The sequence below is a fragment of the Xiphophorus couchianus genome, chromosome 16 (assembly GCF_001444195.1).
Source record: "Xiphophorus couchianus chromosome 16, X_couchianus-1.0, whole genome shotgun sequence".
Lineage (NCBI taxonomy): Eukaryota > Metazoa > Chordata > Actinopteri > Cyprinodontiformes > Poeciliidae > Xiphophorus > Xiphophorus couchianus.
In genome coordinates this window covers 2,976,243-3,001,045 of record NC_040243.1, presented here as the reverse complement: position 1 = coordinate 3,001,045, position 24,803 = coordinate 2,976,243, and the positions used below count along the sequence as shown (strand labels likewise).

At 39.0% G+C, this 24,803-nt stretch overlaps 3 protein-coding genes across 4 annotated transcripts in view; all 3 read left to right on the top strand.

The window, feature by feature from the left end:
- Window positions 1-1,953: 1,953 nt before the first annotated feature.
- LOC114160177 (NACHT, LRR and PYD domains-containing protein 12-like) overlaps window positions 1,954-24,803 on the top strand; it is a 35,531-nt gene continuing 12,681 nt past the window's right edge. For both annotated transcript variants that reach the window (XM_028042629.1, XM_028042628.1), the window contains exon 1: window positions 1,954-2,063. The gene's annotated coding sequence lies outside the window, so the exon portion shown is untranslated. The remainder of the gene's footprint in view (window positions 2,064-24,803) is intronic.
- On the top strand, window positions 2,058-4,936 carry LOC114160179 (uncharacterized). Its single transcript, XM_028042632.1, has 2 exons — window positions 2,058-2,415; window positions 3,610-4,936. The coding sequence occupies exons 1-2, from the start codon at window positions 2,282-2,284 to the stop codon at window positions 4,442-4,444; spliced, it is 969 nt and encodes a 322-aa protein (XP_027898433.1). The 5' UTR covers window positions 2,058-2,281; the 3' UTR covers window positions 4,445-4,936.
- LOC114160178 (cephalotoxin-like protein) lies at window positions 21,510-24,762 on the top strand. The gene is made up of 2 exons (XM_028042631.1): window positions 21,510-21,819; window positions 22,207-24,762. Exons 1-2 carry the CDS (start codon window positions 21,651-21,653, stop codon window positions 23,928-23,930), a joined length of 1,893 nt encoding a protein of 630 aa, XP_027898432.1. The 5' UTR covers window positions 21,510-21,650; the 3' UTR covers window positions 23,931-24,762.

Sequence of the window (24,803 nt, the reverse complement as noted above, 5' to 3'; positions counted from 1 at the left end):
TGCAGAACCTCTTTCCAGAGGGCAGCAGGGAGAACAGTCCATGGTGGGGGTGTGAGGGGTCACTGATGATGTTTCGGCCTCAGGACACGCATCCTGCATCGATGGTTGACCTGACACTTCGCCCTTTTGCCTGAGCTGGGTGTGGAAGGTTGTTGCCGAAGCAGTTTCTCCTTGTGTGCCTTCTTCTCACTCACATGAGAGTTACCGAACTCTTTTGCAAGCTCAACCAGGAAGTCCACCCGTCTCTCCTGCACCCCAATGCATGCCTGATAAAGCACATGTGCATTCAGTGCTGCCATGTCAATCATGTTTGCCAGGTTTGCTGACCAGCTGTCACATAGTGATGGAACCTTGGTCACCCCCCGCAAGATTATGACTGAAATAAATGCCATTAGTTCTTGTGAACTAAATAGGTGAAGCAGTCACCTATTTATCCTCCACAGCACAAAAGGCTGCATGCAAATTTGCATGTGCAAAGTCTCCCAGATTTCTTTTGCTTACACTTTTTGCATGATTTTTTTGAGGTGGATCAACACAATTAATTTGGTTAGTTTATTTCTAAACTGTCATTTTATACCCTCTTAGCTTTATTTCAAAGAAAAACATTACTCATTTCTTTTAGAAAAACCTTTGCACATTTCTTGAAACAGATTGTATGTTTTGCAAACTCTATGTACATTTGGCAAAATGACCTGGATAATGCAGCACAACATCATGGATCAGCTGCAAAAGGTCACATCTCTCCAAAAACACTTCATGTATGCTTCAAAACTAAACTGAAGAGCATTACCTACAGGAGATCTGATCTCCTGCAGGTATCATAGATACCCACCCCCAACATGGACTATTCACATCCCTACATTCTGGCCTGACGGTCAACGGCCACATTTACAATTGAAGAAGAATGCTAATTTGAGCCATCAGAGTCGTCAGGGTGGACTCAGGGCCTTTTGGCCCTGTTCAGCCATTCTAGGGAGAAATCGAAAACCCAGCCATTCTAGTTTAAATAACTTTAATAATATATCAATCTATGAAATTGGCCAAATTACATTAGTTTAGGTTAAAACTCTAAAATCTGATCAAATGTGCTGTACTGTCAGTGTTTCTCATCTTTTCTTAGATAGAAACCTTTTACACTACTTTTGATAACTGAGCTTACTGTACTTTATAATAATTAGGATCAATTTAAATGTTTCTATGTATGTATAATTTTTTTGTTAAGTGTCTTGACACAATATTTGTTGTGAACTGGTGTTACATAAATAAACATGAATTGAATTGAATCTACAGCTCACAAGTCTTCAGTATTTCTTGGTATTTTTCTTCTAAAGGTTCAAACTTTACAGATATTAAATATTTACTCTGATTCATGCATCAGTTCAGGGTTTGCACATTTAAAGTAGAGCCTACCAGGATCATGTGAAGCAGCTTCAAGATTTAAATTCATGTAAAACATGTGAAGAGCTGCTGAGTTACAGTAAATCAGGTGACTGGCAAGAAGAACCAACTGATTGGCAGAGATTCCAGAGTCAAACCAGTTCAGAGGTGTTTTCCTTTCACCTGTTGGCGTCTATTGTGATTCTAACCTGATTTCAGTAAATAAAACTCCATTCTAACTCAGTGTGATGTGAAGAGTACAGAGACAGAAAAACAACAGATAGACTAAACCCAGTCTGATGTTAATACATCATTTATTTCTGTTTGCTGAATTTCTACAGATTTTACTGCATGCCTGCTTCACAGAGCAGATCCTGCTGCAGGTTTCTGCTCAGTTTTGGTCGGATTCTGGTATTTATTATGGTCAATAAACTCTAAAGCCTTTATAACCTCTGTGTGCTGCTGCCAGTCTTGGCCAGGCTTATCTTCCAAAATAGGTTTTTAATGTCAGTGGGATTTTCCTGGTGAAAAAAAGGTAAATTTTGGCTCTGAAGTTTCTCTTTCGCTTTTTGCTCTTTGTTTCTCATTGAGGCGTGTCGCCCATGATGTAATATGATTCAAGGTTTATAAATAGGGCTTCTGGTCCTTTACCTGTTAGATGACTTTATCAATTTCACCTGCAACAGGTAGGACACACTGCAGCTTTGCTCTAAGAAATTAACAATATTACTATGAAATATTAGCAGTAATTTATTCTGAACTAATAGAATCTGGTTCTTATATTAGAGGAAAAGCTTTTCAGTCACAGAGTTTCTGTTATTGTGTAGAAATTTGTACAGCTGGCAGGAATGTGGAAATTTAAGTTAAAACTAAAAAAAAAACTTCAGTATTTTCTTATTGTAAAATGATTTTGCTTTTCTTCTGCAGGTTAACAGTTTCATTTTTAGTTCCTGTTCATCCACCAACCATGAGTGACCCAACAAGTGACCAACTCCAGAAACTGATTTCTCTACACCTGAAAATATGGAGATTGATGCTGTGAGTTTCCTGATGGCAAATATTCAATGAGAAAATACTGAGTAGCATCTTATTCTGCTCCAGAATGTTCTTATGAGAAATATCAGTTAGTTTAATGTATTTGTTTGGATCAATGCATTAAAACGAAGAAGTCAAATTTATTTGTAGCACATTTCAGCAACAAGAAAGTTTAACTGTGTTAAGAATAAAACGGTAAACAGTTATGTTGTCAAATAAAATTTTTTGCCTTGATTTAAAGGTTCAGGTCAGAGGTCATCCTGATCTCTAGTTTCCAGCTGTAATAACTGAAGCTGTTTGTTGATCGTTCATATTTAGGTCCAAATAACTTTAGTTTTGCTTCTGTTCATCTGGAGAAAGTTGTAGCGCATCCAGACATTTATCTGTTCTAAGCATCTGTTCAGTGATTGGACGGTTGTGAGTCACCTGGTGACATCATGATGCATCATCTGTGCAGTTATGGTAAATAAATACACAGATACTGATAACCATACTGGTTATAATCTGAGCTAGTGGGAGCATATAGATTTGTCCAAATTGTTATGATAACTGCTGTTTTTAAAGACTGAGGGAAAAAACCCGATGAGAGGAATCAGTTTACTATCTGAATCAGATCAGATTCAGCAACAGGCAGAACTTTCTTAAGTCATGACTAGAATATCAAGGCAGCAGGAGGAAGAGCTTCATTTAGCCATTTTTTCTACATGTTTATGTTTGTGCATGGCTTCAATACTGGATGTTGATGTGCAGATTAATTTCATTTTTAGATTTTTTTATGTAAAGAAGCTGGAAAATTGATTGCAGCCGCTGATAGAGTGGAGATTAGAGGCTGTAAGTTTGTTAATCTATCAACTGTGGCAATGAGCATTGCTGACGTTTATGTTTATAATTTCCTAATAAATATTTTTTCACGTGTTTTAGTGTAACCTATTGGCTCAAATGAAAGGTTTGAAGTATATCACAGTTTTCTTGCCCCTCTCTGTTGGGGATTAATCTACATGGATTCAAAGTCTCCCACAACAATTAAACAGTAAAAGAGTTTTGGTCCTGGCCTGGAAAACCTACTGGTACTGAACCGGCGTCCACCGTAATGTGATCTGGCAAAGACAGGAAAATATCTTGCTGCTGTACAGTGACAGTAAGGAGGTAACAAACACACATTCATACTAAATATTCCTAATCATTTTCTTTCTACAGGCGGGACATCTACAGAGATGTTCAATTTTCACAAAGAACAAGGATCTCCGAAGAAAAGAACCGACTGATGAAGCTTGCAGAGAGAAATTGTTCAAATCTAGTCGTTTTGAAGTGGCTGAGAGAAAACTCCTTCACCAAGTTGGTGGAGATGTTCAACTTCTTTAAAAAGCACATAGATGATGAGGAGAAGAAGAATCACAGTGACACTGTGGACATCACCTTTTTATCTCATGGATCAATCGGAGACTTCATGATCCCAGCCAGCTGTCTGCTGCCTCTGGCCTCCATCAGAGACGTGGTTCTTTATACTCCCTGGAACTGTGTCTCCGCAGGTGCAAGGCTAACATATGCCATCGCCACGGGACGACTGAAGCCTCAGCACAGAGTCTTCTACTGCTCCAAGAAGCTTGGCTGCACAGTTCCTGATGAAAAACATCGACCTGTGAAACTACCGGACCGCTGGAACTCAATGAGACAGGCTGGAGACCAGATGATCCCAAACATCACAGTTAGTCCTCTGAGACCAGACGATGGTGTTTGGAAAAGCTTTGAGTCTCTCACCAAACAACACGGCCCTGTTGGGAGAAACCGGATCGTCATTCCCTTCATTCTCCCAGGAAAAGAATCAGACAGCGTCCCGTTCTCTGTGGTCACCTTGGCCCTGTCTCTGGTTCTGCTGCAGTCCAGGTTCAAAGCCACCGTCCACCTGGATACCTGCCTGAGAGACAAATCTATTGGACAGAAGTTTGACAGAAAATATCTGGAGAGGCAGTACGCCTGTGCTCCTGATGATACTCTAATGAGAGGTTCTAGTGACATCTTCAGGGTAGCATAGATAGAAAAGATTATGAATATGTTATATTAGCAGTTTATTTTGGTAAAAATGTGTTCTGCCAATCTAAATGTGTAAATTATAATATCTACATGAAGCTCCTCCCTCAGGTACCAGATCTCTGGGTTTTATAGTTATTAGTTTGTATTAAAATTACATCAAATGTTCTCATGTCACACTGTATAAACCAATACAAGTGGAGCATTAAAAATATATTTTGTTTATTGGTTTCACATCCTGCTTTCACACGTCATAGCTAAATGGTAATGCTGCAGAAAACCATTTTCTTCCAATCCACAGCTGGTCAGCCCAATTCTGATGTTAGAAAGTCAACAGACTCTCATGTGATTCTGTGTTGAATCTTATAAGACAACTGTTTGTGATTTTCTAATAGCTTGTAAACCAATCACACATTTGGGAAAGGGAGGGACTTTGTGCCACTATATATATGCTGTAATTTCTGTCAATAAATGAGAAATTTGCATCTTGCAGACACTTTGTGTGGTTTCTCCCTCTACAGAGACATTTTATAAACAGTCAAGGACTGTAAGGCAGCTAATTTAGATCAGAACTCTGGTGTTGGGATGCAGAGAGAATAATCAGTCACTCGGCTTGGGGTCACAGCGATCTGGTTGACGACCAGCTTCAATCAATCAATCAATCAATCAATCAATCAATCAGCTTTATTGTCAATTCCTCTTACATGTCCAGACATACAAGGGAATCGAAATGACGTTTCTCACTATCCCACAGTGATACAAGACAGGACGTTACTAACATTGAGTAACAATAAAAGACACAGTCTAACTAAAATTATCCTAAACAATTAATAAATAGATGTACAATAACTAGACATATAGCGTAAAAAGTTTTACAACTGAGAATGTATATGTATATATATATAAGTATATAGAGATATACAGATAAAAAAAGTGGCAGAAGTGCAGAGTTTAAATGCCGAATTTGCCCTCTATGTTAGGAGGAAGGGCAGTTGTGCAAGGTTCTGGGTTTCTTCTTCTTCATCTTCTTGGCCGCTTTGATGCTGAGGGGAGGGAATTCAGCATCCTCACAGCCTGCTGGATGAAACTGTTGGAGAGTCTGGTGGTGCGGGAGCAGAGGCTTCTATATCTTTTCCCGGAGGGCAGGACACTGAACAGTTTGTGGGCAGGATGATTTACATCTCCCACAATCGTGACCGCTTTCTGGGTGAGTCGGGTGGTGTACAGGTCTTGCAGGGCGGGGAGTGGGGCACCAATGATCTTGGAGGCTGTTTTCACAATGCGCTGCAGGGCTTTTCTGTTCTGTTCTGTGCAGCTTCCGCACCACACTGTGATGCAGCTAGTCAGGGTGCTTTCTATGGTGCCTCTGTAGAAAGTGCTCAAGATGGGTGGTGAAGCACTTGCCTTCTTGAGCTTGCGCAGGAAGTAGAGGCGTTGTTGGGCCTTCTTCACAAGTGATGTGGTGTTGGTGGTCCAGGAGAGGTCTTCACAGATGTGCACCCCAAGGAATTTTGTGCTGCCTACTCTCTCTACTGCAGCGCCATCTATGGTCAGTGGTGGTGTTCGATATGGCCCTTCCTGAAGTCCATAACAATCTCCTTGGTTTTGCTGACATTTAGCAAGAGGTTGTTGTTGCTGCACCACTTGGTCAAAAGATGGACCTCCTCCCTGTAGTGGGTTTCATCGCCCTTGGTGATGAGGCCCACAAGAGTTGTGTCGTCTGCAAACTTTACTATATGGTTGGAGGTGTGGGTTGTTGTGCAGTCATGTGTCAGCAGGGTGAAGAGCAGAGGACTGAGCACACAGCCCTGGGGGGCGCCTGTGTTCAGGGTAATACTGCTCGAGGTTAAGTTGCCAACCCGTACTGCATGAGGCCTCTGAGTGAGGAAATCTAGCAGCCAGTTGCAGAGGGAGGTGCTAATCCCCAGCTTGTCCAGTTTGCAGATAAGTTGTTGTGGTATTATGGTACTGAATGCTGAACTGAAGTCAATGAACAGCATTCTCACATAAGAGTCCTTTTTATCCAGGTGGGTGAGGGCAGGTTGGAGGGCAGAGCAGATTGCATCCTCTGTGGATCGTTTTGCTCTGTATGCAAACTGAAAAGGGTCCAGGGTAATGGGAAGGTTGCACTTGACGTGGGCCATGACTAGACGTTCAAAGCACTTCATGATAATGGATGTCAGTGCCACTGGACGGTAGTCATTGAAGCAGGATGGAGAGGATTTCTTTGGCACTGGTATAATGGTTGCGGTTTTGAAAAGTGATGGAACAATGGCTTGTTCCAGGGAGATGTTAGAGACATCGGTGAAGACATCTTTTAGCTCCTCTGCACAGTCTTTCAACACACGACCTGGGATGTTGTCTGGTCCCGCTGCTTTCCGGGGGTTGATTCTGGCCAGTGTCCTCTTCACCATGTTGGCTGAGAGGCTGTAACAAGGTAGCCGTTCGCGGTTGGATTTTACAGTGACGATGAGGCGTTGAGGCAGAGTCAGGTGGAAAACAGCAGTGGTTTTATTCTTCACACAACATCAACAACACTTCACAGGTGAAAACTGCAGTCTTAAATAGTCCCAGCTGTGACGGATCAAACCACCTTTAATTCACAGGGGAATCTCAATTCATCAATCCACTTATTTAATTAAAATACCTTTTACTAAATACAAACATTTCTATTTACTTTTTATAAATATTTTATGTTTTATCATTACACCAAATGAAACACCACAAAACCCATAAACAATTCCCCCCCCCACACACTTTTCAATGGCCTCTCCCGGAGACTATATATGGTGTCTGGACCCCCGGGGCAGTATTTGTCCAAACACCCTGGAGAGGACACAGAAAAGACAGGTGAGTCACTCTACACTAGCACTCCACACCCAACAGATTATGCACAACACATTTGCTCAGTTTTACCCACCAGTAGCTTATTGCTCTGCGTAACAATTATCCTCCCTCCACAGGCAACCACCTCACTCGTCAATGAGGAGCAGCTGTGCAGAGCCCAGAACAAAAGGCTACATGCTAATCTCTAAAAATACTCAATAAATACAATTAAAACTTCTTGTGTGCAAATTATTACTGATGTGCAAATCTATGCTTAAAGTGCAGTGCTAAATAAAGTGCTTGTTAATAAAGTGCAAAAATACTTTAAAAATGCAATACAGTGATTTCAGTAAAATAGTCCCAGTAATGAAGATCTCTTCATTACAGAGGCGAAGGATCTGGTCATGGGGGGGGGGGGGGTTCTTCTCTGGGCATGTGTTGTTTTGTGCTTCAAAGCGTGCGAAGAAGCTGTTCAGATTGTTCAGCAGAGAGATGTTGCTGTCACAGCTCCGTGGGGAAGGCTTATAGTCCGTGATGGCCTGAATACCTCGCCATAGGCTCTGTGCATCTCTGCTGTCCTTTACTATTTTTAATATTGCAACAACTAGAAAGTCTGTAACTAAGTTCAATTCCCTCCATTTCTTATTCTTCTGTTGTATTTTTCAATAAATTCGTTGTCTTTCCAGCATTTATACCATGTAATATTCTGCTGTGATGGGGCTAGTCATCCAAATACAGACAGTAATAATCATCTTAAGATGTTATTCTACCCAATAAAATGAAATATTTGTGTACTTTTATAATTATAAAGATGTTTTAAGCAACAGTGACTCACTTCAGGTTAACTAAGGTGGATAAAACAGAAAACAGGAGAATCTACAGATGGTCCAGAATCTACAGATGGTTCTGGACCAGATGGTTTTTCACTAACATTGAATAAAATGCAACTACACAGCATTTTTTGAGAAGTCTGGATTGCTTCATGTGTATTTTGCATGTTGCCTCTGACTGTTGCTTGTGACATTTCACTAATCTAAAACTAATAGAAAAAATTTATACAACTTACTTGCATACTGTATATGGACTATTGGATGTAAAATATATGAGCAGTAAATATTGTGCTAGTTATCAGTCCTGGACCAAAGAAAGCAGGAAAGTTGCAAGCCTTTAAAATTGTGACTCTTTTGATGGGTCAGAAAGACTAAAAAAAAAAAATAAACAGCAGCTGCGTGGGGCCCAATTTAATTTTTGTCAGGGGGCCCAAGATGCCTGGTGGCTCCCCTGTCTGCACCATCTGTAGGTGTTTCACTGGCAGGGAGAGCAGTTAGGAGAGTCTGGGTGTGAGACCACAGGCTGCACCAGACAACATTTCATTATAATTAACTTTAAATTGTTGCTCTGAGTCTTTTTAAAAATATTTTATCTCCTATAAAAGGAGTTTTTAGGTTGTTTTCTCTGCTGCTTTGTCATAGTTAAACATTTATTTCAAACATAAGCAGAAATTTATTCATAACAGTGCAGCATTTTTTTTTGCTCCAGTTTCTTATTTCTACACATGTGAAGCTCAGTGACAATAAATCAGCTGATTTACAGGAATAATCTGCTGTTATGATTATTATTCCTGCAGACAGGAAATATTTGCAGACCTTTGTCTGCCGAAATATTTGATGAATTTGATAACAGTTGTTCTATGTAGGATGATTTTGATCTAATTTCCTTGATCCTCGCTCAGTCTGAAGTGCAAAGTTCAAAGAAAACTACATCATAACACCCAGCAGGTAAATTAACTGGTTTGCTGCGTTTTTACTTTAAGTAAAATAGTGACCACTGCTGAATGTCCTGGCTTTTATTCTCAGGTTATTTAATGTACAATGTTTACTGTAATCCAACGATAGACTGAGAAACCTTCTCCTTATTTTGGGATTTCCCAGGGACTCCCATTCAGTTTCTCTTTCAAGTATGTAGATGTGTCACAGCACAACAAAGAGGTGTGTCACCAGGTGATCAGTGATAAAACCTCAGAGCTTCAGGTGTTACCTGATCGGATGAAGCACAGCTCTTCATTTAACAGCAGGTAAGACTGGCTGAAGCTTTACTTTAACTATCCCACAGGATTCCTCCATGTCACACAGGATACAGGAAGGAGAGCAATCGTCCAGCTGACAGAGGGCTGTAGCAGACTCAGCTAAAATCTGTGGATTTCATTCAGTTTGGAACAAAATCCCACCTGAATCACGTTTTAGGAATAAAATAAAAGCTTCTTTCTGCTTTCAGGTGCTGACTATCTGCGGACCATGAGCTACGTAACAACCAATCCCACCCTGATAATGTTACATTCTGCTTTCCAGGAGATGAAAAGGCAGAAGCAGATCCTGTGAGTTTCTGAACTCCTTTTATTACTGATGTTTCTGTTGTCTCTGCTTTAACCAATGCACTGAAGCAAAGAGGACCCACCGGGTTCCAGCAGGACAAAGTGATCAGTCGTTTCACACAGCCATGAATTTCAAGTGTACATGTGTAAGAGGAGTGTGGGGGTAAAGAGTGGAGCCCCCTATGCCCTTGGTTCCAGATTTCCCTTCAGGGACGCTGGCGTGTTCAAACTGGGGCTGGAGAAAGTATTTGGGAGACAGATTTGTGTATCAAATGCATTAAAATTAGGAAAGGACTGAGCAAAGCAAGGTGGGTCACTTCCAGACTCTCCCCTTGTTCATGCAAGATCCACATGCATCTATCTCACACCTTGGATCTCTCAAAGTTTCCCGGCGACACCAGGGGTGTTCATCCAGAGTAAAAACCCCAGGCAGGTGGGCAAGAGAGCCTCCACAAGCCACTGATAGTCAGAGCCCAGATTGCCACCCAGGACATACCAGACCAGCACAAAACTCTGGGAACTAGAAGACCGAAGCAATGGTTTTCAGAACATCAGACCCAGAACTTGCTAAACAAGTCTTGATTATTTGGAGGTCTCTAAGTAACCATACCTTCAGATATTGTATGAATTTTCCTGCCACTGTTAGTCTGAGGAGGTCTGCTTCTCTCTGCAGCCTGGTTTTCTCACATTATGACATAGTTAGCTGTGGTTGGAACATGTTCTGTGAATACTGTGATCACAACAAATACCTGTTCTTGTTTGTCCACAGAAATGAGAAGAACAGGCTGATGAAGCTTGCAGAGGATAATTACGCCAATCGAAAGGCCCTGACGTTGCTGAATAAAAATACTTTCCCCAAACTGGTGGAGATGTTCAACTTCTTCAAAAAACACATAGATGAGGAGGAGAAGAAGAATCACAGTGACACTGTGGACATCACCTTCATGGCTCATGGAGCAATCAGAGACTTTATGATCCCAGCCAGCTGCCTGCTGCCTCTGGCCTCCATCAGAGACGTGGTTCTTTATACTCCCTGGAACTGTGTCTCCAGTGGTTTAGCATATGCCATCGCCACAGGACGACTGAAACCTCAGCACAGAGTCTTCTGCTGCTACAAGAAGGATGGATGTTCAGTTCCTGATGAAAAACATCGACCTGTGAAACTACCGGACCGCTGGAACTCAATGAGACAGGCTGGAGACCAGATGATCCCAAACATCACAGTTAGTCCTCTAAGTCCAGACGATGGTGTTTGGAAGAACTTTGAGTCTCTCACTAAACAACACGGCCCTGTTGGGAGAAACCGGATCGTCATTCCCTTCATTCTCCCAGGAAAAGAATCAGACAGCGTCCCGTTCTCTGTGGTCACCTTGGCTCTGTCTCTGGTTCTGCTGCAGTCCAGGTTCAAAGCCACCGTCCACCTGTACGCCTGTCTGACTGACCAATCTATTGGACAGAAGTTTGACAGAAAATATCTGGAGAGGCAGTACGCCTGTGCTCCTGATGATACTCTAATGAGAGGTTCTAGTGACATCTTCAGGGTAGCATAGATAGAAAAGATTATGAATATGTTATATTAGCAGTTTATTTTGGTAAAAATGTGTTCTGCCAATCTAAATGTGTAAATTATAATATCTACATGAAGCTCCTCCCTCAGGTACCAGATCTCTGGGTTTTATATTTATTAGTTTGTATTAAAATTACATCAAATGTTCTCATATTATATATGTATATATTATATAACTGTATATACCAAGACAACTGGAGTACTAGAAAATGTTGGTTTATTGGTTTCACATCCTGTTTTCACACGTCATAGCTAAATGGTAATGCTGCAGAAAACCATTTTCTTCCAATCCACAGCTGGTCAGCCCAATTCTGATGTTAGAAAGTCAACAGACTCTCATGTGATTCTGTGTTGAATCTTATAAGACAACTGTTTGTGATTTTCTAATAGCTTGTAAACCAATCACACATTTGGGAAAGGGAGGGACTTTGTGCCACTATATATATGCTGTAATTTCTGTCAATAAATGAGAAATTTGCATATTGTAGCCACTTTGTGTGGTTTCTCCCTCTACAGAGACATTTTATAAACAGTCAAGGACTGTAAGGCAGCTAATTTAGATCAGAACTCTGGTGTTGGGATGCAGAGAGAATAATCAGACACTTGGCTTGTCTGAGTGTCTGGTTAAGCTGGTCGTGCAACAACTGCTGCACAACCAGCTTCTTTATTATTTTTAATATTGCAACAACTACTGCATGTTTAGGAAATGTGACTAAGTTCCAGCCCCTCCATTTCTTATTCTTCTGTGGTATTTTTCAATAAACCTTTTGTCTCTCCAGCATTTCTACTGTGAAATATTCTGCTGTGATGGGGCTTATCAGCAAAATACATCAGACTGAGTAATAATCATTTAATATTTGTGTATATTTTTAACTACAAAGCTGTTGGAGTAAGATATGGAGATGATAACGCCATCTGTCTGTGAAGTCTCCTCTGAGGAAGAGACTGGAAAAGATGCAGCAAAAGTCCAAACAGAAACAGAAGTGAACAAAAAGGTTCTAGAGCTTCTGTAGGTGTTTCACAGGCAGGTAGACCAGGTAGGAGGGCGTGGCAGGAGTCACACCACCAGACCACATGTAATTATAATTAACGTCAAATTTTTATTTTGAGTCTTTCTAAAAATATTTTTTTCTCCTATAGGAAGATTTAAAAAAAAAAAAAGTTTCCTCTGCTGCGTCGTCATATTTAAAAATTAATTTCATAAACATAAGAAGAAACTTGTAATTCATTCATAACTACTTCACATGAACTCGTCTCCCAGCAGTTGTGGCCTGCAAGGCTTTCTAAGCACAACTAAACCCAATCAGTATCAATGACTTCTATATTCTCATGTTGGTGCAAATAAATGGTTTTAATTTACTTTCAATAATCTACTGGGTGTTTTTGTAACATTTCTCTTGGCTAAGCTGCCTCCTGTACCTGCCTGTGTGGATTAGCAAAGTTTCATCCAATCAGATTTCAGTTGCTATGTGTTGCTGGGGTCAATCTAATGGCTGATTCAGAAAGAGAAATTGAAATGATTAAAAATCCATGTTCTTTTCCCAAAGAGCTGACAGAGTGGACAAGTCAAACTCTGAATCTCTTACTGAAGGAAAGCAACACATCAGTTTTATAGAAACAGTAAAATGGAAGAAAGAAAAACTGAAGAGAATTTGAGACTGAGATGAATAACATCATAAGAAATTAGTTACAAAACAATATTTCACAGGCAAGAATCACAAATTAAAAATATATAATCTGACAGAACATGTTGTACTGTACACGCGCTTCTGGCTCACAAGTCTAAAGTATTTCTTGGTTTAGACTTTAATATAATCTTTATATTTACTGATCCATGCATGAGTTCAGGGTTTGCACATTAAAAGTAAAGCCTACAAGGGACATGTGAAGCAGCTGCTGTGTTTCTGCTGCAAGATTTAAATTCACGTAAAACATGTGGAGAGCTGCTGAGTTACAGTAAATCAGCTGATTTACAGGAAGACGTTTGGCAGATTCCTGAACCAAACCAGGTCAGAGGTGTGTTTTCATATCAATCGTTGATATGTAGAATTATGTCATTGTGATTACCTTGAATAAAACTCGTCCAGTGTGATAAGTGAAGAGTACAAAGAGAGAAATACAAGATACATTACACAAACCTAATGATTATTTCTGTTTGCTGAGCTTCTACCATATTTTACTCCATGCCAGCATCACACAGCAGATCCTGCTGCAGGATGAGCAGGTTTTTCTGCTCAGTGTTGGCCGAACTCTGTTGTTCATTATGGTCAATGAACTGTAAAACTTTGACATTTACAGAATGGCATCTCTGGAGTCTCTGGGGATTTTATGTCACAAGTTTCTCTTTCAATGTTATTTTTATGGCTGGAATATTATAAGGCGTGTACGTGATGTCATATAATCCAAGGTCTATAAATAAGGCTGCTGGGTTCTTTCCTGTTAAACACCCTCATAAATTTTACCTGAACGGTCTGCGGCAGGTAAGAGAAAATGCAGCTTAGCTCTAATAACCTCCCAGTATTATTAGTATTTATTATTAAATAGATAGCAATAGATTTATTCTGCGTTGTTCTGTCATACAGAGTCTCTGTTTTTTAGTGGAAGTACAGCTAACAGAAATGTGGAAATTTAGGTTAAAACTAATAAACTGGTTCAGCAGTTCAGAATTTTCTCATTCTCAAAATGATTTTGTTTTCCTTCCCCAGGTTAAGAGTTTTGTTTTTGATCCTGATCATTCACCAACCATGAACAACCTGAAAACTGATTTACTCCAGGATTTGCTGATTTCTCTAGTGGAGCTGAAAACGCGGTTAATTTTGTAAGTTTCTAAACGTTTAAAAGACATCTAAAAATGTTACTGATATTCTGAGCAAAAGTGAAATCTAGCACAGCTTTGGTTGGTTGAAACAAATTCTTTGGTTGCAGAAAGAAAACAAGAGGAAACAACTGCAGCAAATCCATAAAAAACAAATTGACATTTTCAATTAAATTGATCATCTTATGTTGCAGTTTGTGAACTCAACCTCAGCAGGACATTGACAGCAGCAAGTCTACCATATAATAAGAATTAAGACATGATCTATATCCAGTTAAATTTCAGTGGTGTACCCTGAAATAAACATTTTATGCTCAATTAAAACAATTATTAAAAAGCAGACTCACCCAAATGTCCTCCATAGACTCAGTACTTATTACAAAGTCTTAAAAAATAATTAGGGTTTCAGTCCATCCACCAAAAGCTTAAACACAACGCAAAATATTGGTATATTTAACAATAATAATTACAAATGACCTAAAATAATATTTTAAAAGTTAGTGGTGTTTTTTAGAGGCGAGATTCTTCCAGAAGCAATCTTGGCCAAGTACCCGGATGTTAAACGTTTACATTTTAGTGTTGAAAACGGTAATATATTGACGTCGGAAGTATGGAACAGAGTGACTTAAATTGTTTTCCCAAGTTGTTTTTGCCAGTTTAGTCATGGCTTCCACTTGTTCGAGTGAAGCTAATTTTTCTGTGAACGTAACACACCTGGTGTGGGATCATAGACGGTGGTATTTACAAAAGTTTGAAATAGCTAGCTTAGAAACAGACCCATACATCTTTCCTTTGCCGTGTTAATCAAATTGCCAACTTTCCCTGAAGTCACACAATATGATTTATATCGCTATACTATAAACGGCGTTTCGCCTTACTTTAAAGAAGCCTTAAACAGGCACAAAAGAGGGGATGCTAAACAGTTTTTTTCCATACATGCTAGGCCACATGACAGTGCAGCATTGTCTCCATGGTTACTAAAGATTACACACGTAATTTCTCCATAATGCAATATTTGATATCATCCTTCTAATCATACATACTTATAAAGTACATGAACATTAGTATTCTTACCTTGTAAAAAGCGTTCGCTGCAAATCCGTGATTACACCAAATACAACACTAAAGTCTCGACACAGTAATCAGTAAATACTGATATTTCTACTCTGGCCAGTTTGCTGTGTAACTACTGCAGAAGGAGAACCACGAGTGTGAAACTCAGACTCAGAGGACCAAATCGGGCCCGCCATTATGTGGCCCTCTAGACACTAAAATAGAACCTTCTAGATAACAGTTGTGTCTTTAAATATTTTGTCAATTAAATCAGTTTTATCTTTTTACTGCCAAATTTGATCAATCAGTCCCTTCAGTTTTGTGTGGAAATTCACGCAAAATCAACTGATCCCCACTATTTTTCACACTACATAATTGTGAGTTTATTGCTAATTTTCTGCAAAATTGGTCAAAAACCTTAGGTTGAAGTAATGGCTAACTACCATCTGCAGGTGGCATTGTTTCCTACTTCTACTGCCTCAGTCTTGCTTGGTGTCAAGCTTTAGTATGTGATTGATGTAATGAGTCACAATTACCGAAACACATAAATGCAAATATAACAAAATTACTTGAAAATATTTCTAATTTAGCACCTCAGTTATGTTGATTGCAAAAAAATCACACACACAAAAAACAACCACGAATTTCTGAAGAGACGGATCAATGTGAAAAGATGTTCAGCATTTAATTTGAAGAAGAACGTATCAAATACAGAGACATTTATTGATATTAAGAATTTGTTAATAGATTTTATTAATATACTCTGGTTCTGGTTTACAGGGTGATTACCAGGACATGTCATACTTTACAAGAATGCACCAGATGTATTTTATTTTAATTATTAAATTTCTTTCTGCAGGGCAGCTCTCCGTAAACGTATTCACATTTTTGAAAGCACAACGGGCTCAGATGAGTGGAAGAGGCTGATGAAGCTTGCAGAAGAAAACTGCACCAATCAAACCGTCCTCAAGTGGCTCAAAGAAAAACCTTCCACCTTCTACCAGCTGGTGGACATGTTTAATTTCTTTAAAAAACACATAGATGAGGAGCAGAAGAAGAACCATAGCGACACTGTGGACATCACCTTCGTGGCTCATGGAGCAATCGGAGACTTCATGATCCCAGCCAGCTGCCTGCTGCCTCTGGCCTCCATCAGAGACGTGGTTCTGTATAGTCCCTGGAACTGTGTCTCCGGTGGTTTAGCATATGCCATCGCCACAGGAAAACTGAAGCCTCAGCACAGAGTCTTCTACTGCTACAAGGAGGATGGATGTCCAGTTCTTGATGAAAAACACCGACCTGTGAAACTACCGGACCGCTGGAACTCAATGAGACAGGCTGGAGACCAGATGATCCCAAACATCACAGTTAGTCCTCTAAAACCAGACGATGGTGTTTGGAAAAGATTTGAGTCTCTCACCAAACAATACGGCCCTGTTGGGAGAAACCGGATCGTCATTGACTTCATTCTCCCAGGAAAAGAATCAGACAGCGTCCCGTTCTCTGTGGTCACCTTGGCTCTGTCTCTGGTTCTGCTGCAGTCCAGGTTCAAAGCCACCGTCCACCTGGATACCTGCCTGAGAGACAAATCTATTGGACAGAAGCTGGACAGGGAATATCTTGAGAAGCAGTATGCGTGTGCTCCTGATGATACTCTAATGATATGTTCTGATGACATCTTCAGCTTCTCAGTCATAGATTATTTTAAGAGTTTCTTCAGTTAGACATGTTTGTGTTGATCCAACTGATGTTCTGAAAAGAACAAAAGATTATTAATAACCTACTTTCATGTTTGCTCAGAAGTCTGACAACTGAAAGCACCAAGAATCGGGAACTGCTCAGGAACATGAAGACTCTGAGACTGAACAGAAAAATCTATGATCAGCAGAATCACCCTTTTACTGTTTGCTTTTTTGATTCATAATTTAAGATTTTATTAAGATTTTATTTTTCGCAGAACATGAATCCAGTTTCACTCCAGTTTCAGGTTGGAATGACGTCTCAGCCAGAAAGTTATCAATAAAATATACTAAAACTGATAACAGATTTTTTGCTTTCACACTGAACTTTGTCAAACAAACCAAACCGTTTGAGCGACTTGTGATAGGTTTATTTTGTCCTAACCTGCAAAGAATCAGCCAGAGACAGGGATTAGTTTTCTTTTCTTTTCTGCAGAACAGGAGAATTGAGAGCAGATGCGACGAATCGCTGTCAAACACTGTCTGGAATCAATTCTGCCAGATCTTTCTTTGCATTTCTCTTTATTGTATAGAAAAAGGAGGTTGGGCTTCTTCACACAGTCACACAGAGAATTGACCAACCGTCTTTACATTCTGGAACCTTCTGTGGACATGCCCTTACAAGGGCATGTGACTGACCACAACTAATCAATTACATATGGAACTAATAACACATGAATGTTTTAACGTTTTTAGCTTCCTGGCAAACATCCTAAACCAAGTTAATAATATACTACAAAAGATTAATAAAGTTCTACAAAAGAAAGAGAAGTTAAGTAAATATAAAAAAAATAATAATATGAGAGTAATAATATTAAAAGAATAATATGAAAACATAACTTGTAAAATAAACTCATAAGTAAATGAACAGGAGGATAATTTTTCTAACATCTTGTTCCCCTCCTCGCCTCTGGGAGCGCTGTACCAAAAACTACTGAAAAAACAAACACAAAAACCTCTGAAGACACTGAATGCAATTTTCTTCTTTACAAAATGATAAAAAATGGTGTGGCATCAGACCTTAGCATTTGTAACACTTTTCTTCACAAAACATTTCTCCCGTTAGCGTTAGATCAACGTGTTTGTTTTGGTTATATTTACCCAGAATGCCCTGCGCCATAGTCCACTTCCTGCTTTCAGAGATGTCTCCAATTTGGTTGGCGTTCATATATGCATTTGAACCGCACCAGTGTTCACTTCAACCGAACCGAGACCAAGGTTTGTAAACGGACCAGACTTCCCTTGTTGGTCCACATCAGAGTTCGATTAGACATTCACACCTCCCCAAACGAAGTGGACTTTCTAGGCAAATGAACTGAAGATGTATTATAACGGTCCAAACTGGTGTGAATGCAGCCTAAATCACACAAAAATGCTCTGATTTACACTAAACTGGATATGAATAATTACTGTCATTCATACTGATATGTTGTTATTGTAATTATGGGTCTGTGACCTTTCAACTAACAAATCTGGTGAAAATACATTGAATTATCCTTCTTACTATTCAGAACGTAAATACAGATATTACCTTTAAATTACCATTCAGGACAGTCAACATGTTTTTTAGCCAGAACTCATTTTTATACATCTACAATGTCATCACAGATGGTCAGACACAGGAGATTTTATGTTAAAATGGCCTGCCATAAGCAGACACTACCTACTAAACAGGTTATGCCTCAGCAACAAGAAAGACAGTGTTAACCTTTGAACCTTTGAACAAATGATGATTGGCAGGTTGATAAAGAAGCAGAAAATATTTTAAATAACTTTGTCTTCAGGACACCACCTGGGCAGCCAGTGGCTGAATGAATGACAGCGTTCAGATAAACATGTCGTCATTCATTCCACAGTATTAATAGTTTTTTTTCTCTTCTCCATATTTACTCAGTGACTTCTAGATGCTCAGCTGTGTGTTTTTTCCCTGCAGGAAATACCCAGTTTGTAAACATGTCGTCAGTAGTCTGATCTGGTACATATAATATATATCATCTGTTGACTGTATTTTATCAAGATTTTTATTAAGTCGGTTTTATTTTTCTGCTCTGTAGTCTAATTTTAAAAACAAGAACCAGCATTAAATGGGCCAGAAAGCTGATGGGTCAGAAGAAGCTGAACCCAGAACCTTCATTTTTAAGGAAAGTGCAGAGATGATCGATATCAGTCTTAACAGACGAGTTTCATCCTCTGAACTGTGAGTTCAGGTTCTTATTTGGACACATTTGATTAAAAAATGTAAAACTAAGAATAAAACCATTTTTGTTCCTGTTGCCACAAGCTTCCAAAATTCAACTCACCATAGTCTTAACATTGTTTTTCTTATTCTTTTTAAATTATTATCTTAATGTTTATTGATTAAACATTTGACAAAACGTAATGTTTGCTGATTGTTTCATAATTGGTGACTCTGGCGTTTTTATGATGTAAGACTCTGAACTGCTTTGTTGCTGAAATGGGTTAAAGTAAGAATCCTGACTAATGAGGATACTGTTTTTAAGTGAGTGTGTTTTTATTTTATTGTTTTTATGGTTTGTATATTTTAAATTATCGAGCACCCAGTCACTTTTAATCATGTTATATTTATTGTGTGTTTGTCTAATTCCCTGTTTGGCAAGAAAGCTGAATCCCTTCACTGTAACCAAATCTACCTACTGTTTGATCCCAGTTATCAAACAGGCATTAAGTTCAGTTCATTATTAAAACTAATTTAAAAAAATAAAGTTTTCTATTTAAGGAAACACAGCAGATTGCATCAAGTCATTCATTTGCAGCATTCACTCTTACTTTCACATATTTTCTATACTTGTCATAAAGATGAAGTTAAATCAGATGTATTTTTTTCATACTTAATGTCTAATTTCATTTTTTGTGAAGTTTTGCTGCATCTCCTCAAACTGAAATAAAATATATGAATAGAGTTTTTATTTCTTGTACATATTTACTGAGTGACTTCTCTGGAGGCTCAGCCAAATACTTTCCCTGCAAGAAATCCCACGTTTGTCTTGGCCTTCACTCCCTCCTCATCTCCAAATTTAGTTTCATTTTGCACAGAGAGACATTCATTCACACATCACATGAGGTGATAAGGTTTTCTAAAATACATTTTGCTAAACTATGTTAATCTGCTTTGAAAGTAAATATTACATGGAATTTCAACAGTTTGTCCAGCCAAAGGTGAGGTGAGCTCAGTCCAAAGAGACCCTGAATATGTGACATTTTTAGTCAAGAAAGAAAATGTAGAACACGGCTGGTTTTATTTTGTCTCTTACATAAATGAATGCAGTTTCAGGTAAGCCTTGAGTGATGAAATCAAAATATTCTGTTAATATGACACATTAAAACCAACAGCAAAATACAATACACAGTAAAAGTGGAAACTAAAAGAAACTTTATAAATGCTGAGGACCATGAAAGCAGAAGGAAGTTGGGATTAAGGACAGGAAACGGCGGGTCTTCATTGTTTCTCCTTGTGACTTTGTCTTTTATTATGTATTTATTCTAGTATTTATGGTTGGTTATGCATGTATGTGAACAACAGTCTACATAATGGGAGTCAAACTCATTTTTATTTTGGACCATATCAAAAATCTGAATGTTTTTAAAGGGCCTGTTGTGCCAGAATGTATTGATAAAACCCATTAAAATGGTAAAATATTAATAAATAGTTTTTTCTTTTCAGCATTCAATAAGTTTTTCTTCAAATTAAATAATTTATTTGAACATCTTTTCACACTGATCAGTCCCTCCAGGATTTTGTGATTGTTATTGTGTTTATTTGCAATCAAAATCATGGATTTTGTGGTGATAAATTAGAAATATTTGTAGGGAATTTTTACAATATTTGTGCTAATGAGTGATGATAAATGAGTTTTTATTAATTGCCGTCTCGACTATAACTTAACATGACGTAAAGCTGAGGCAGCAGTCACTTAGACCCAATGTTTTTGGCCAATTTTGACAAAAATTTGCAATAAAAATCTGAAAAATGTGGTGATCTGTTGATTTTGTATGAATTTTGCACATTTGTGGAAAAACTGGAGAGACTTATTGATGTAATTTGGAGTCTAGAGGGCCACACAAAAAGCTACGGTGGACCAGATTTGGTCCCTGGGCCATGAGTTTGAGACATTTGGTCTAACTCATAATTTCCTCTGGATAAATAAAGTTCTCATGTTGGTTAAAATACTGTAGGTCCCAAATGAAGGAGCAGCACAAGCAGAGAGTTGATTATGAATATTTAAGAACAAAACTTACAAAAAAAACTGAACAAAACAATTGGAGCACAGGGAGCCAGAGGAGAACAAAAACCATAAATCCAAGGAAATTTGAAAGGATAAGTCTTTAAGTCCTGAGAGAGTGACTGTGGAAAATTGGACTTGTTCTGATTGGCTACCTGGCTGCAGGTGTGAGGGGAGAGAGAGAGAAAGTGGCACAGAGGGCGAGGGAATAAGTCTAACACTACGGAATGAGAAGACATAAGGAACATAATTAAACTAAAGTTGCAAAGAATAACTAGAAACAAGAATAAACTAGAATAACTAAGAAAGCATTGAACTAAAGGAAAACAGAAAAAGAATAATATAATTAAACAAAAGAGACTCAGGAACACCGAATGTTGAAACTAGAATAATCCAGTCTATCCTTTATAATCTAACCTTTATATTTCATTCTGAAATTACAAAAAGAAAACCCCTCTCAGCTTTTCAAAGTTTTATTCAATTAAATCTGGCGTGTTTAATCATATGGGCCACACCAGATCTCTTTAATCTAAATAAGTTTAACCTTTACACAGCTTGGTAAATATTGGTGTTTATTGCATCATACGTACTGAAATAAATGGAAAATATTAATCAGAGGGAGAGGTCAGGCGATCCAGCTTCCTATAAAATGTCTGGTGGATTCCTGTTGAAGCACAACCTCAGGCTGCACAACTCAAAGGAGCTGCTGACCAAATCACCTCTGGAAAACCTCACTGGACCAAATCCCAGCTCTGCTCTCTCTGCAGGTCGGCTGACAGTAAGCTTTTTGAAACCTGGTCTTTTAGTCTAAAACTAACACAGACATGCTGCATTAGGCTAACTGAATTATCTAAAATTATTCTAACAATTTTAGTTTTAAGTCATAATTTCATCAGAATTGTTTCAGTCTTAGTTTAGTGTTAGTCCACTAATTAAACAAGTTTATTATTGTCATCATTAATGGAAACAACACTGTAGGTTGTAGGACAATAAAAAAATTGACCGTTTTGATTGATATCTGAGGCTGAATAATTTGTTCAATGAGAGTTTAGCTCACTGAGTTCTTCATATTGTCCCAAGGTTAAGCGATACTGATGGGTTTGTATACAATGATACAATGGTACTGATTCCTTGTTGTGTCTTATGTGTTTCAGCTATGGCTCCAAAGAGGTCAGCTTCAATGCTGTTGGCTTCCATGATTCTTCTTCACTGGGCGACTTTCTCTGTGCGGTCAGATCCTTCAACCTCAGCCATTGGCATGCCTTATGAGAGTAGAGAGAAAACAGAGAAGACCCTAAATGTTGCAAAGGAGTCTCTGACTCTCTTCAAAGATGCCATGGGAAGTATGGACTCCAAGAAGCTGTCAGATGTAATGAAAGGCATCTCCAGCTTTGCTAGTTTCGCACCAGGAGTTGGAGCTGTGGTCTTCTCTGTTGTCAATATGGTCCTGGCCTTTATCCCTCAGGATGATCCGGTGCTGAGTGAGGTAAAGAAAGGTTTTGTTGAGGTAAACCAGAAACAGGACTCTCTGTCCATTAAGATCTCCAACCTGGCAACAGATGTAGAATGGTTCAATTACGCCAGCGTCTATTCCAGAGACGAACTTACTATCCTCAACACCTTTGAGAAGTTTGGTGAGTTTCTGCATAGAACTGAATCACAAAGTCCTGAAGAAACATCTAAGAAAACTAAAATTTTCACCAGCTACTATGAAAGTTCAGGAGCTGAGTCCAGTGTGTCCAATCTTTACCGCTACCTGACCGTGGACAGCACGTCTCTGAGCGAAAACCTCAACAGTCTGCTGAAGAAGAAGTTTAAATGTGACGTTTATATGATCAGCAGATATAACCTGTACTTGAGCAGCTTGTTTTGGAAAGGGATGATACTCAACCAGTTCTACTGGAAACTGACTGGTGTCAAAAGCAAAGCAGCTGAACCTGGGCAGATGTTCAAGAAGGTCTCTGAAGCCCAGTTATCAGCTGTGGAGTTCTGCCTCACCAACTATAAGCAATACTTAAAGAAAGATGTGGTGGAGATCACCAAAGATCAAGGTTCTGACCAAAACGCCCTCGCTCTTCAGGTGAAAGAAGCTTTGGACAACAAGTACAGCTGGTACAACTGGGTGGTGGTGGTGTTTGACAAAAGTCAGAACAAAAATATCATGCTTAATGCTGAGTTTACCTTCAACATTGGGAATCTTGTAGTTGCTGTAGACTACACTGTAAAGGCAGACATGACACATGTTGAAGAGGTGAAGAATACAGCCAGAGAGTGTTTAGAAAATATGAAGTGCGAACCTAAGACAATTTCAAAATTTTTTATGACTGCACAGAGATGCAGTCATAAATGGTTTCCAAAGGATCATGATGAGGAAATTACTATTCCTCTGACAAAATATACCAAAGTTACACAAGTTGCCTATGGAAGCCAATTTATAGAGGTGCCAACACCTTTTCATCGAGTGAAATGTTCCTGGAGTGGCTATGACAGTTGGATTTCTGTTCATTACTCCAGACTCTCACCTGTCTGTGTTACCAATCAATGTAAGAATAATGGGATATGCAAGAGGCTGGTACGGTCCAACGAGTGGTTTTGCGAGTGTCCTGACAGTTACTATGGAGACACATGTGAAAAGCAAATGATCATAACAGAGCCTGACCCCACACTGACACCAGTCCCAAACAGCCCTGTAGAGTCCAAACAGCAGGTCATCATTATCGTAACTATTATTTCTGTTTTGATTCTTTTGTTTGTTTTGGTGCTGACGGCGGTTCTGAAATGTCGTAACCGTTCTTTGTGTCGTCAGCTCAATGGTCCCTGCTTGGAGTTAAAAAGAGGCGGCGAACACCAGGGCTCAAAGGATTGTAGAAATCCATGAAATAAGCCTCAGCCAATGTATTAGAGTTAGAGACAATCACTGGGAACATATGAATAGTTATCCATTAGCGTCAAGGCCTAACTGATTCTACAGAAACTCTACTTCCTTTATCTCACACTCCTGCTGTGTTTGGTTTTATTCTGGTACATTTACACCAGCTGTTTAGTCCACTTTAATCCAACTCTAGTAATTTTTGCCTAGAAAGTCTGTTTGGTTTGGGGAGATGTGAATACACAGTCGAACTCTGATGTGGATCAAAAAACGAATGCTGGTCCGCCAACAAACTTTGTTCTCGTTTCGTCCTCTGGTGAGGTTTAAATGCATAAGTGAACGGCAAGCAGAGCAGAGACCGCTCCAAAAGCAGGAAGTGGACTACAGCACAGGGCATTCTGGGTAACTACAAACAAAACAAACGTGGAGTCTAGTGTTAGAGGGGGAAATGGTTCATGGTGTTTTACCAAAGACAAAGAGAAATCCGACAGCTGTTCAAATCTGACGCTGCTCCATTTTTCTTTCCATTCCGTGAAGGAAGTTGCTCTCAGTTTCTTCTTCAGAGGTTTTCATATCGTTTCCTTCAGTGGTTCTTGGTGCAGCACCAAGTAAACAAAAACACAGATTTCACTTTCATTGTATAATTTGTTTTTGCCATGACAAAATTTCTTGTGAATGTATCTTGCAATGGTTTTTCTCATAATGTAAAATCACCTGAATATAAGTTTGCATGTATTCAGTAGTTGTATTTTTATTTAAATATGTATGACTGTATTGGGGCTCTGCGGAGAAAAGATTTAATTTCTTTAATGTAAACAATATATGGATTTATTTTAAATAAAGGCATCCTATTATTGATGGAGAATCCAGAAAGCTTTGGCG

What these genes read in the sequence shown, in the direction of transcription:
- LOC114160179 (XM_028042632.1), top strand. Translation starts at nt 2,282, where the DNA reads ATGATTTTGCTTTTCTTCTGCAGGTTAACAGTTTCATTTTTAGTTCCT. An exon ending in AAAATATGGAGATTGATGCT is followed by an intron (nt 2,416 to 3,609) that starts GTGAGTTTCCTG and finishes TTCTTTCTACAG; the next exon opens with GCGGGACATCTACAGAGATG.
- LOC114160178 (XM_028042631.1), top strand. Translation starts at nt 21,651, where the DNA reads ATGGAAAATATTAATCAGAGGGAGAGGTCAGGCGATCCAGCTTCCTAT. An exon ending in CAGCTCTGCTCTCTCTGCAG is followed by an intron (nt 21,820 to 22,206) that starts GTCGGCTGACAG and finishes TATGTGTTTCAG; the next exon opens with CTATGGCTCCAAAGAGGTCA.